Here is a 14,680-nt window from a genome sequence, read left to right as displayed (position 1 = left end):
TTAAAATCAAATGATAAAGATATTTTGATGTAGGAAAGGAAAGTCTTTAAATCCTTAGAAAAGGTACTTTTCCGCTTCAAAGTTGGAAGCTTTGTTAAAATCATTTATTTTGCTTCCCATTTCTCACGTGACTCAATGTCCTAAATTTCTGGATAACTTTGAAACAGGCTTACTAATGATTTTAAGTAAATATCATAATTGTATGCTTCACTTGCCAAATCGATTAACTCCATGAAACAAAAAGTCGAGAAAAGTGGTGAAGAAGATAGTGTTGTCCATAGGGCCTCGTGTAGTATTTTCCGCCATCGCAGGATCAGAAATGTACTGAACCAAAAGTTTAATATAAATTTACATTCTAAGCATTGATTAAGTACTATTAAAGCAGTAATGAGGATTTTTTTTAAGTGGAGTTAATCGATTTAGCAACTGGGGTATCCAATTGTTAATCATAAATTCTCAATGTTGAACAACTACGCTATATTTTTGATGAACTTTCAAAAACGATCATACTTGTCTCATTTAAAAAAAAATCGATGCGTCTTCTTTATTTTGTTATTTTTTGAGCAATCACATTTCTTATTGTTCTCATTTGAGTGTTTAGGCATCCTTTGATTTTATTTTTCCCCCGCCTGCCTCCCTCTGCAGTACCCCCATCGACCGGCCTCACGATGCTGCTCCTCTATCGAGTTTCGTCTCCAGGTTGGTCCATATCCTACACACACGCACAGTCAAACATGCACACCTACACTCATATACACACACACATACACACACATACTCACACACTCATGCCTGCACACAGACACAAACACACACGCCTACATACACACGCACACGTGATTGCGAAAAACATAATTTGAACTCAAGATGTCAAAATTCAAATTAATTATTATTATTATTATTATTATTATTTTTTTTTTTTTTTTTGTTATTCAAAAAATTTTCTGTTTGTTCGTTTGATCACTTTTTCAAAACTCAAAACTTTATTTATGTGTTGTTGTGTTTGGAAAATTTTACAAAGGTCTAGAAGTTTAATGTTCTTTATACTGTTAGTAATTTTTCATTCTTGATGCCTTTTTCATTCTTCTACCGTCTAATAACTATCGTTTGGCATAGGATATCCTATTAAGGCTATGCGCCATAAAAAGCGATAGAGCCAATCGACCAATCCTTTTGACTATCAACAGGGTGAATTATATTTCCATTATAAATAATATTGAGTTACTTTACATGCCAAAGAATCTAAGCGAAACAAAGTTTCATCAATTTCTGTGAAATATATTCAATGTAACGCATAATACAATTCCCAATCAATCAATCAAATTATTCAAATCCCATTAGGCACATATTATTTCGAACTGTTCCCATTTTCTCCGATGAAAGAATGCAGCTACCTCCAGAGAAAACCGTAATGCAATAAAACGATGGATCTTTCCTTAGGTCAGTAACTAATTGAAATTCTGGAGATGTTTCCCTTTTCTATATTTAGAAGCAACGCAGAAATATTTGCATCTTTTGTAACGAAGCGTGAAAATGGAATATTATTCTTAGATGAATACATAAACTGTTTAAAATTAGTGCATACGCATGAACTATAAGTCCAAACAGACGGTTCTCTTCAAAATTGTGAACGCAACTACGAAGTCATTAAAATAAAAATGTCATTTACGTAATTAATTTTCAATGTCTACATATATCAACCAATTTATTTATTTATTTTTTATTATTTTTATTATTTTTTTATTTTTTATTTATTTATTTATTTATTTATTTTTTGAAATAATGGTCCGCTTTGACATTCAAAGAATTTTAAGGACGTGAATTATGATAAGTTTGAATTTATGGTATGTTATGGCATTTATGGTTTAATATCACGTTTTATAGTGATATCTTTTCTGCATCCAAATGTTCAGGCGAACCATCCAGATAGGCCTTCTAGCCGTATTACTAGCCGATTTAATCTTTTTATTGACACCGAAAAAGCTCCAAAAAATGTTCGTACCGAAACTAGTCTCAGACTAACCTGGAAATTAGGAATAAATACTTCTTTAGTAGGGTCGTGGGCACTTGGAAGTTTACCGGAAGAGGCGGTAAGGAGCAAGGGGGTGGATAGCTTTAAGATCGATCTCCATTGCGGACTTATAAAATGACTAGGACCAGCCTAGCTGAGCCCAGAACCTGTTACTGGTCATCACATTTGTAATGTATTTGTATTTGTATGTTTTTGGTCGTGACCTCCGCCTCCCCCTAAACGTTTAATCTGTACGCTCCCCGGCCTGTAGCTTTCATTAAATTCATTTTAATACGTATATAAGCAAATGTTTAGAAAGATAACTAAATATGCATATAGATATTTACTCATAAAAACTTTATTATTGCAAATTCTCATTCGGGTCATTCCATATCAAATCGATCAAAAAAGTAAGATTTTCAAGCTGACCCCTTCCGATTTTTCTAAAATTTTATACAGAAATATTGTTTGGTAATAAAAGTAAAAACCCAAATTTTTAGATTTTAATACAAATATTCTTTGATTGGGGTCGTTATGAAAATTCGAATTTTGGTAAACGGAGTAGCATTTAAATGACATAACTTTTGTTCTAACTGCACTACAAGCAAAAACTTGATACCATTTTAAAGCTCTTAAAATGCGCTATAAGATGATGTATTACATGATGCAACAAAGCAAACTTAAATTTTGAAAGTCATTCAAAAATTACTTTTGACCTTGAATATTTCCGAAAGTTATTATTTTAAAAATATGAAAACAATATATATTATACACACTGATGTGTTCTTCATTTGTGCCAAGTTTCATGTTGTGACAGTTAACCCTCGTGGGTCCCTGGGGTCATATATGACCCCAATGCAATTTCTGTTTGCTATATCTTGTTAATCAACCATTTCTTTTTAATGGCTTTTTGTGACTTTTATTCTTTTAGTGTTTTATACAAAATAATGCTATTGTTTTGTTTTTATTTTATTTTATTTTTCATGATTTTGCATTTTTTACACACAAGACCCTTGGGGTCACTGGCGACCCCACACCAAAAATTTGGTTTGCTTACCAACTCCTCTGTTCTTACCAAGCCCTTGCTTTCAACAATTGGTCAGTGGACACACTAAATATCAAATATCATTTCTATTTCATATTTTCACTACTAGGGAGCAACACATTGTCTACTTTTGCTCTGAAGTGCAGCCTTATTTTGTTTGCGCCATTTCACTTTGGATTAGACCATTCTGTTGTTGCTTGTGATATAACTTTGATAAGCGTTTATTTTCATATAATTTTATGCTCTTTATTGTTAATGCATATTGATTATAAGGAGAACTGTGTGGAAAAAACGCCCCCTAAGTGAAAAAGAACAGCTCGTTCTATTAGAAGATTCTGATAGTGATGAAGTCACTTCTGAGGTAAGTGATGCTGATTTTTTTCCATCGGACTCACCATTGAATAGTGAATCATCATCCGACTCTGATTCAAGTGATGGCAATAACCAGTTATTTACATCGAGCAGTGGTTCGCCTAAATATATGTTTTCAAAAAATAAAAAAATTGAGTGGCGTGATACTCCATACGCAGGACATGGAAGAACTTCGTCGGCAAATATAATAAAACTAAATCCGGGACAAACATCATATGCAACATCAAGAGCAACAGATGTAAAATCTTCTTTTCTGTTGTACTTTACACCTACCATTGGAAAAATTATTATAGATATGACTAATGTTGAAGGCGCTAAGATATTCGGTGATAAGTGGCAAAAAATCGATTATAATGACTTGCATTGCTATTTGGGACTTCTAATCCTAGCTGGGGTTTTCAAATCACATGGCGAAGCTCTGACAAGTTTGTGGAGTGAAGAGTTTGGACGACCTATTTTTCGAGCTGCAATGTCTCTAAAGAGGTTCAAAGTGATATCTAGAGTCCTTCGTTTTGACAACAAAAATACTAGAGCAGAAAGGCGACTGAGTGATAAAATGGCTGCTATTCGAGAATGGTGGGACACTTGGGTTGAAGTTTTACCTAAATTATACAATCCAGGAAATCATGTCACAATCGACGAACACCTTGTAGGTTTTAGAGGTCGCTGTCCGTTCCGGCAGTACATGCCAAAAAAAACGTCTAAGTATGGGATAAAAATATGGATTGTTTGTAACTCTAAAAGTGCATATGCATGGAATGTGCTATTATACACTGGAAAGCCAAAGGATGGTCCACCAGAGAAAAACCAAGCTTCACGTGTTGTTTTGGCTATTACCTATGGTCTCAGCGGGCATAATGTTACTTTCGATAACTGGTTTTCCTTTTATGAACTTTCCCAATTACTACTAAAAAGAAAGGTAACTATGTTAGGAACAATAAGAAAGAATAAGCCGGAACTTCCCATCGAATTTACTCATTCGAAGGGAAAGGAGGTGCATACCACAATATTTGGATTTACAACTGACACTACATTAGTAGCATATACACCGAAGAAAAATATATGTATCACTCTAATTAGTACCATGCATAACAAAGGCGATATAAGTAATAGATCTGATAGAAAAACAACAATGATATTGGATTATAATTCGACAAAAGGGGCTGTTGATACTTTAGATCAAATAGTAGCAACTTACACTTGCAAAAGAGGAACTACTCAGTGGCCAGTAGTTCTTTTTTACAACATAATTGATGTATCTGCTTATAATGCTTTTGTGGTTTGGCGTGAAATTAATCTTTCATACCATGAAAACAAAAAGAACAGAAGAAGGTATTTTGTGGAAGAATTAGGTTATGAACTAATAAAACCTTCACTACATAATAGAAAATTTCTCCCAAGAACTGAAGCAGCCGCAGCAATTGTTAAGAAATCACAAATAGATCCTACGGAAGATTCAAATATGAATAGATGCAAGACTAATGCAAAAAAAAGAGGACGTTGCAACTTTTGTCCAAGAGAACTGGATAGAAAATACAGTGATAAAAGTCATAAGTGTTTGAAAGTCACTTGCAAAAATCATTTCTATCAGGTCTGTAACAGTTGTAAATAAATCTACAGCTAATGTAAGTTTTGCTCTGAAATTATTATTTTTAAGTCAAAATTTAAATTTTACTTTGATTGCATTCTTTATATATTTTTTTATCATTAAAAAGTGTGTAAACTTAAAAATTGCATGTTACATTCAATAATCATAATAAATTTATTAAAGGAAACATTGGGGTCGTATATGACCCCAAGGGTCTTGAGTGTAACCGAAATGGGAGGGACCCACGAGGGTTAAGGGTTCAGCTATAATTTAATGTTTTATACAACAGATGTTTGACGGATGTTAAATTGAAAAATAATTATATAGCAACGTTTGGCAGAAGATAAATTAGTAATAAAAAAATTTAAATTATATTAATTGGAATTTTTTCATCTTGAATTCAAATTATGTGATTCGCAATCACGAGCGTGTGTGTGTGTGTGTATGTATCTGCATATGTGTACGTGTTGTGTATGCAGTGCTGTGTGTGTATGCGTGTGTGTGTAGGCGTTCGTGTTTGTGTGTGTATGTAGGCATACGTGTTTGTGTCTCTGTGCAGGCATGAGTGTTTGTACGTGTAGGTGTGTATGTTTGTGTGTGTAGGAGTGTGTGTGTATGCGTGTGTGTGTAGGATATGGACGCAAAGACGGTTTTCGCTAGAGGAGCAGCATCGTAACGCCGGTCGACGCGACGGTGGTGCTGGCAGAGGAAGGTGGTGGGAAAATAAAATCGTAGGAATTCAAAACCGTGAAATGAGAACAATAAGCAATCGTGATTGCTCAGTAATACATTTGAAATTATGTTTGCTCTTTTTTAAATATCGTCTGCAAATTGAATTACAGATGCTATTTTCCCTGCCTGCAATGATGTGGTCCTGGGTTCGAATCCCAGCTCGGGCATGGATGTACTTTCTCTCTCCTGTCCTTGTCCTTCCTTTGTGTGAATGTGTTGTTATGCTGTGAATGGTTGCTTACCCTATTAACGGGTCCCTATGCCATGTGTGTATTGTGGAAGTCAAACTTCACACCAAATTGCGGTACAATTGGAAAAGTGAGGCAGCGCACCCCAAATTGCCAGCTTTGCTGGCGCAAGGCAACAAAAACAAGGTTCTCATCCCGATGAGTTGAATCAACTTTTTAGTTGATTCAACTCTTCGGGACATTGCCAAGCGTTCGCTCTAAACACGAGTAAATTTGTTGAGTCAACTCTGTTCATTTTTAACAGCGTTGTGGGGTATTTTTAAAAGAAAAAATAAATCTACGAAGTTGCCTCGGGTGAAGACGACGGAGTATTCCAGTCAACGAGTTAACAAGCAACTGTTTTGAAAAGTTGATTTAACTAACCGCCTCGTGTTTATAAATTCCTAATAGAATGCTGCAAGTAATAAGGTGCTTTTAGAACTTTCTTTACCTAAACATGTGATTGTATTGCAGTTTTTGTCTGTTTTAAGCAAAGGTGACCCAAACTTTTAATTTTTAGGAGGTCAGAAATCCTTAATTTGCTGAATGGAACTTGAAATTTCTCCAAATAATCATAATTTTGCCAAAAAGAACTCCAAATTTTGTCGAATGATGATAATTTTGCTGAATCATCAGACAAAATTTGTTGAATAAGGATATATTTGGAAGCTCATATTGGCATCCCGTGACCTTTCATCGGGGGGCACCTTGTTGTAATCCTTTTCATCTGCCATAACATTGTGTGCGTGAAGACTTGAGACCAGTTTTTACTCCAGTTCAGAAACTGGAAGGATAAAAAATTGCAGAAGCAAAAAGCAACCTAGCAAAGCATTGTCAAGAAGAAGTATATAACTGTTAAGTCGAGTTTGACTGCATGGATAACTTGTATAATTATTTTATGTAATTTACTCATTGTACATAACATTGAATAAATTTTTCATTTTTCTAATGTTGTATTATCAGCATGATTTTGACACGTTTGGGCACACATATTGGACTTTCAATTGATGGCAATTGATTTTTGGCCGCTCGGAGTAACATTAAATTTTAAACAATGCATGATCCCAGAGTTGTCCCAACATGAAACTTGGCCCAAATAAGGAAAATAACAGTTTATACAAAATATATTTTTTTCAGATTTTTAAAATTATGACTTTTGGAAATGCTCAAGGTCAATTCAAATGACCTCTAAAATGAAAAATTGTATTTTGTATCATGTAATACATCATTTTAAAGCTCTCAATGTAAAATTTCAAAATATATAAAGCTCAAGTTTCTAACTTTATTTGTTCCAGAGTTATGGTCAGGCAAGTAAGAGCCGGTGGAGAAAACATTAAAATTTCGAACCCCTATATCTAAAATACTACAACAGCTAAAGGGTCAATTTTTTTTTTTTTTTTTAAATACCACTTAGTGAATGGGTCTGCAAAATCTTGTGAGCACTCACTTTTTAGGTTTGTGAATTAACATGGAATGACATTAATGTCATGTTTTCTAATTATACTGACATAGTTTTTTGATGCAACAAACCTTCAAAAAAATTCAAGTGTGTGGCAGATATACTGTGCGATTAAGGAATGACCATTATTCTAGAAAGATTTAACAATCATAAAAACGAAAAACTGTTCAATCGTTTTACATTATCTATTCTACTGCCCCCCATAACCCTATAACTATGGCAGAGTTCTCCCGTCGCAATATATTTTGGGGCACATCTTTTTATTCTCGGAATCAGCATTTTTGAAAAGCAGACATTATTTATTAAAACAATATTTTCACTATTAATCTCCATTTATGAAGACATCATTCAAAAGTAGTATGAAAGGACTTCAGGGTAATAGGCGTTGTAAAAAATTTCTTATTTACAATCAAATTTCCTAAGATAATCATTTCAACAAGCTTTAACTAAAGGCTCTGCAAAACATCTTCCTTACTATTATCAACGATTGGGACTGGAAAACTACACCAGTTTACCACTTGATCGCTTTTTTTTTTTTTTTAAGTGCTGGTTTATGACCTTAAACTAATGCACACGTAATATTACGTATTACAAATGAAGTTAAGTTACTGGCAAGTAAAACAAATGCATGTTTGGGTGTCTTTGAGGACCCTCACAGTTTCAATATCGTAAATTTGCCACTGCCTCAGAATAATTTTTTGTTTGAAAGATAAATAAATAAATCAATAAATAAAGAAGATGGCTGAAAAGAACAATAATTTTTCAATACATTCGATTTTTTAAAATATATTTTACTCTATTTTTGAGAGAATAATGTTTATTTCTCTTACTTATTAAGAACTCAGTAAAAGCAAGATAAAGCTCAAAATCAAGATAAAGCTTGATCAATTATGATCAAACACAAAATAACAATTCCGTCGGGAAACTTCAATAAATCCACATAAACATTGCTAACTCAATAATACTATATTAATAACGTAAATATCAACAGTAAATAAATCCAGTGAGATGTTGATAAAAGACAAACAAACGATTCATTCGTCATAATGAAAATACGACAAACCGCAAGCAAACATAAAACAGTTCGATATAGCTCATAATAAAACACTGTGAGACACAATGTGTCCTCAGCGAAGGACAAAATAGAAGTTTGTGCACTTAGTTCTTTATTTATGTCCCATTGACGTATCATTTAATTGCTTCTCGAAGTAATTTTTCTTAACTACACATAGTATTACGATAGGACAGCAGCTACGAGATGTTTGTGTAAAACTTGAGAAAAAATTGAGTCACTCAGACCGCTGAAATGTATGCCGTGTTTTTGTGCCTTAATTTCATTTAAATTGAACTTTTAATGGAAGTTTATAACTTTTTAAAAAAAATTTTTGATGGATAATTTCATTTTCAAATAGTTTCAATTAATATTTTGGCGGACATTTTTTTTTTCATTTAATGCAACGTTTATTCTTGTTTAATCTCTCGTATGTTTAAAAACTAAAATTTTAATTTTAATTTTCAGCAATATTGACTTTGGCAACGTTGAAAAGGAGATAAGCGCTTTGTTTTGACTAGTTAGTTTTAAAATTTTAAAAACGTTCCAAGTATTTAAGGAACAATTATGCGCACATTAATTTAGAATTATCGCAATATTCTAAACTAGTCGACCCGTACGGAACTCCGCACTGTGCTTAGAATATTTTCATGTGGCAGTTCACTCTTTGAAAATTTCAAAGAAAGAACATTATGAAGAAAAAAAAAGGTAAACAGATTAAAGTAAACGCACAAAAGAAGGGATGTAATTTGAAAACATCAGCAACAAAACCTCGTTAAGTACTACGTTGTGATAATGTGATAATCACTCACTTTTTGGTTATACGTATTTTCATTGCGAACACAAATATAATTAAAAGTGTGACTTAATCACTCGTGAAAAAGCAGTAATTGTGCATGTTTTAACCGTTATGGTTTGAATTCCAGCGCATGTTTTTCTTTTAATCGAACACTTAAAATTCAAAACCAAAACCAGTTGAACCGAGTCCGTTTTTTAAGTGTAATTTTTCGAACTTAGACAAAATGCATTTTTTTTTCGCCGAAAGCAGAGGAGTAGAAAATGATTTCTTACTTATGAAGTTGATAGTATTTTTAATGTTTCACACAGTATTCAAATAAATAGTTAGAGCTTTACCGGATGAAACTCGTAATTTTAATTTGGCGTAGGACTTTTTTATTTATAAAAAAGGACGAACACTGCTATTAGAAAAAAATCTACATTTCAGCATACAATGAAAAAAAATTTCTGCGCAAAAAAGATTCCCTTTAGGTCTGAATTTTTAAATCTAATACTTTATTTTATGCTTACATTATGCTTAGTTATCTGAACGGAGTCAAAGCTTTAAAAAAAAAAAAAAAGAAAGAAAGAACACCCACCGATTAATCGTCCACTTATCTGAATGATAAGTGCATAAAGTAGTCCAAACGCCAAGGAGCATTCCCGTCACATATTTTTTATTGCCTTACGTGTGCTATCAGTTGTATATTATGAAACATATAATGCGTAATAATAATCAAAATCAGCTATAATGGCGGATAGAGCGGGCGGGCCCGAAGTTAGCTAGTTTATAGCCGAACGCTCTACTGAAAAAAACTTATCAATTTAACCGAACAACTAAGACCAGTGCATTTAAGCTTTATTAAAAAAAAAAACCCAGGTTACCAGTTTTTTTTTTTTTTTTTGCCAAAGCGACACAAAAAAATTGGAAAATTGTATTGGGATTTTGCTTTAAAAAAAATCTGCATAATAGCTATAAGCTGCATCAAGGTTTTGAAACAGCAAGGGGCGTTTCCGAAAAGTTGAATTTTAGACCGTGGGTCTATTTTTCGTCATTAGCCGGCCTGATAAGCTTTAAAATGAGAGAGGGGGATTTCTTGACGAAATAAGAAAGATTTTGCATACCGGCAGAAAAATAATCCACAGAAATAATACTTTTTTTATGGGGCAAAGTGAAAAATAAAATATTTTTCTAATGAAATACTTTTATTCGAAAAAAAAAATATTTTTGATCAAATGAACCAGTAAATAAAAGGTTGAACGGACAAATCAAAAAACTGAAACAATAAACCATAGTTAAATATATTAATAAATTAATAAATAAAGAAAAAAAGTGAGTGAGTAAAAGAGTCAATGAAAAGGAAACAAAGTGAATAAATAAATAAATCAATCAACTATTAAATAACGGAATGTAAAGGAATGCATTAATAAAAGAACACGTAAGTGATTTAGTAAATGATAGTGACTTAGTAAGTGATAAAAAAAGAAATAACTATTGCCATTTATATCAACCACTTTGCCCCGCATGTGCTTGACTAATCGTACAAAATGTTTAAAATGCAAATAAGCTTATTATTGATATTAACTAAATAAATACTGCACCAAGTATTAGAAGGTTTCACTTAATATTCAAAACGTTAATAACAAGAACTGTATCATTTTATGATAATAAAAATAAATTTTTGATTAGCAACAAAATATTGCAATATGAGTATCAATTTTTAGAAATTGCCTGCATTACCAAATGCTTTAACTTTCGGCGGTATTTTTCTCCTGACTAGAACAAACTACATGTGCTACTACATAATTAAAATATTACCTGGTGCTAAAAGCAGAGTAAATATTTTATCATTTCACTTTGCCCGCTATTTCATTTTACCCCACATTCCCCTACTGTAGAATATCTGATGGGTCTTCCACATTGCTATCTTAGCGTAATTACGGTAACATGTTCGTCTGGTGAGATAACAGATAAATGGAGTAGGAGGTATATTTTATGTTTTAACAGAACTTTCAATGTTATTTCATGCCTTTTTACTCACTAGGGGAATTATTTTAAATTTCAATGACAATTTTTATTGTTTTTGTGGCCTAATTCATTTATTTGGAGGATTTTTTTCCCCATATAAATAGAACTTTCAAAATGGCTATGCGCCAAAATGTTTTAAAACTCGCCAAACTCACGTAACTAAAACTCTTCCGCCATATTACTCAACGGAATAAAACTAACGGGAAAATAAATTACATCTAATATTTTCTGGCAGCTTGAGTAGGAAACAGAAAGCAATTCTTGCTTCAATGTCATAAGCAGTCTTTTAATCATCTTCTTGCCCATTTGCTTCAAACAAATGACGCTATATTCTGAAAGGCACATCTGGAACTTTTCCTTCCGAGCAAAAGTGCTCGATAAGAACTTCTAGTTGATCTCTTCGCAGTTCTGAAGTGTTCCTTGAACGAAGGAACAGCCCTCTTTTACATGCTTCAGAGAATCGGGAAGATAGCTTTGTTCACCATCGATCTTTCGAGCAAAAGCATGAAAAGAGGATTTCACCCTTCTGCTTCTATAGGGAGATAATGGAGAATGAATGCTTCAGCGTTAATTCATCACTTGATTTGTTTTTAATGGGTATAATATGGAAAGCATTTCCATCAAAAGAAAACCACTTCTCAAAAGGGGCTGGCCATAAATGATGACATACTTTTTTCAGCAAAGTTACACCCCTTTGTCCCAAAGTGTCACGTTTAACCATGCTCCTTCTCCTTGTCGCATGTTTCGCTATATTAGACATATAGATATTGTAATAAAAATACTTTTATTTCGACAAAAATGTGATATCACACTGTTACTTCTTGTTACTACTTTCCACTCCCTAGTCGAAAAATGTCACAGTTTCACAAACTTCCGCCTTAAAGTGTGATATAATTTATGGACGACCCCTAATCGTTTTTTTAAACGCTGTAAAATGCATCATTTCAAATATAAAGTTAAAAAAAAATTATTTCTCTTAATCCATTTTCGAAAAACACAGTGAAATGCATCATTTTATGCTTACATCAAGTTATGGGTCATTCATTCTCAAAAACTGGTGAAAATTAGTTCCTTCAGATTCAATATTCACTATGCTACTTTATTTATTTTTAACTATAAAGTAATATTATAATAAAATTAGATAAAAATTTTTCGTCCTATTGGATATGATTGAAGTGAACTAATTGTTAAGCCTAAATAGAGTCCACAGAATGAGTAAACACTAAGTAAAGAGTTTTCTTCTCTGTTGTCTTATGTTATCTTCGTTTAGTAATAGAATAGGAATATTTTGATAGATAAAGCAAAAATTTTTGTTTGGATAAAGATTACTTTACATTTAGCAACAATTATCACTCGCTATGCATGAAAATTTCTATAAAACAAGAAGTTCGGTCTAGAACTAAACGAGCCTACTTTACCGTGTCTCCATATCTACTTTCTAGTATCTGATCAATATTCTCAAAAATAGCTAAAATCGCAAATTATTTCAAAGATATTTTTTTAATATTTTAAGCCGATTTCTAGGAATAAAATATGCCTCACTCATCTAAAGAATTAGATGCGTAAAAAAAATAAATAAATAAAGGAACAAATAAAATAGCAGCCACTTTTAAACAAAGCAGCTAAGACACTTTTTTTCCATTTAAAAAAAAAATCTTTAGCCGCTTTCAAAAAGAAAAAAAAATTAAAATTAATAAAATCATTAAACTAAATTATATCATATCCAAAAAAAAAAACCCGTTTGTTTTTCCCCTGTTTCGAAAAAATAATTTTTTAAATGAGAAACAATTTTCGTTTTCCAAAAAAAAAAAATCGTCTCCGCGTATCTTAATGTATAGAAACATAAAGGACTTGGAGTTGATCCGACGAAAACTGAATAAATAAATTAAAACTTTTGAGTGAAAATAAAAACAAGTCATATTAACAATAATTATATTACAGTTAAAACCATGGTTGCGGAGTCGGAGTCAATCTCATTTTAAGATAAAGGGTCGGAGTCGTATATCCAAGAAAGGAGTCAGTCATCTTTCTTCCGTGTAAAAATTTTTGCCAAAACAACGAAGTCAAAGTCGAAGTCGGGGATTCGGAGTCCGGCTAATTTTCGGGCACAGGATTCGGAGTCAGGTGCCCCAAAATTCTCGGGGTCGAAGTCAGGAGTTTTTCGTCAAGAGCTATTTCCAACAAAATTTGTTTGAAGTAAATCCACCTTCAAGTGCGGAATCTACATTGATTTTCAGTTTCCCCGTAGGCGCTAAGGGATTTAAACTTATCAAAATTGAACGGAAAATTGTTTAAACCGAAAAGATATTTTATATACATGTTTTTCATTAAAAGCTTTTTCCTACAAGTTTGTTTGAAGCAAATTAAGGCCTTAAGAATTGCCTTGAATTTCCCCGTAGGCGCTAATGTTAAGTTTTTTTTGACTGTTCAAAATTAAACGAAAAATAGTTCAAATCAAAACGTAAAATATAGGAATGAGGTGTCCTCGCCGAGATCTTTCGAGCAAAAAAAATTTGTTCGAATCGGACAATTCACTCAAAAGTTATTAGGGTGGGGGGAGGAATGACCGACAGACATTTTCCCCATCTGAATGCCCTACTTTCCAATTCTTAATTTTTCGATATCTATTTAATTATTATTTTTATTTTTGAGGGTTTTTTTTTTTTTTTTTTTTGCGATATTTTCAAGATGTATTAAGCCTTTTTTCATGCTTTTTTCTTCTTTCTCAGACTTTTACGGGGAAAGTAGGCTAAAAAGGATGTATAGTGCAGAATGAATGCTGCTATCCTCAGCGTTAATTCATCACTTGATTTGTTTTTGATGGTTATAATATAAAAATAATTTCCACGAAAAAAAAACATTTCTGATAATCATTTTCCAAAAAACACAGTCAAATTCATGATTTTAAAGTTACATCAAGTTCTGAAAAATTAATTCCCAATAAATGGTAAAAATTAGTTTCTGCAAATTAAATGTCCACTCTTTAACGTTATTTACTTTAATCATAAAGTAGATATTAATAACATTAGATAATAATTTTTTAGTCCTGTAAAATATAGTAAAGTGAACTATATGCTAAGCCTAAAAATAATCAGTAAAATGAGTAAACAAAGTAAAGGGTATTTCTCTGCTCTGTTTTCTATAGTTTAGTAACAAAATAGAGAAACTTTAATGAATGATGTGGCAAATTTTGTTCATCTTTAGGTTATTAGACATTTAGTCACCTGCTGTTTATGAAAATAATTTTTAAAGTCAAAAATAATGCATAAATAACGACAGAGTAGATATAATCTTTTTGAATAAGCAATTAATTAAATTTTGTCATCCCCCAGGTAAAAGACGTACAAGTTTTAATTAACTCATTTAAAGAAAAGAGTTTTTAGCTAATA

General features: G+C 32.4%; 1 protein-coding gene across 1 annotated transcript; it reads left to right on the top strand.

Moving 5' to 3' along the window:
* The first annotated feature begins 1,824 nt into the window (after nt 1–1,824).
* LOC129226879 (piggyBac transposable element-derived protein 4-like) lies at nt 1,825–5,040 on the top strand. Its single transcript, XM_054861509.1, has 2 exons — nt 1,825–1,844; nt 3,330–5,040. The coding sequence occupies exons 1-2, from the start codon at nt 1,825–1,827 to the stop codon at nt 5,038–5,040; spliced, it is 1,731 nt and encodes a 576-aa protein (XP_054717484.1).
* Nucleotides 5,041–14,680: the final 9,640 nt, after the last annotated feature.

Source organism: Uloborus diversus, chromosome 7 (genome assembly GCF_026930045.1).
Source record: "Uloborus diversus isolate 005 chromosome 7, Udiv.v.3.1, whole genome shotgun sequence".
NCBI classification, from domain to species: Eukaryota; Metazoa; Arthropoda; class Arachnida; order Araneae; family Uloboridae; genus Uloborus; species Uloborus diversus.
The sequence above is the reverse complement of the archived record's forward strand: the minus strand, read 5'-3'. Positions and strand labels throughout refer to the sequence as shown.

Coding starts and splice junctions, on each gene's coding strand:
- LOC129226879 (XM_054861509.1), top strand. CDS start 1,825: ATGATAAGTTTGAATTTATG. Junction 1,845..3,329: donor ATGATAAGTTTGAATTTATG/GTATGTTATGGC, acceptor ATTGATTATAAG/GAGAACTGTGTGGAAAAAAC.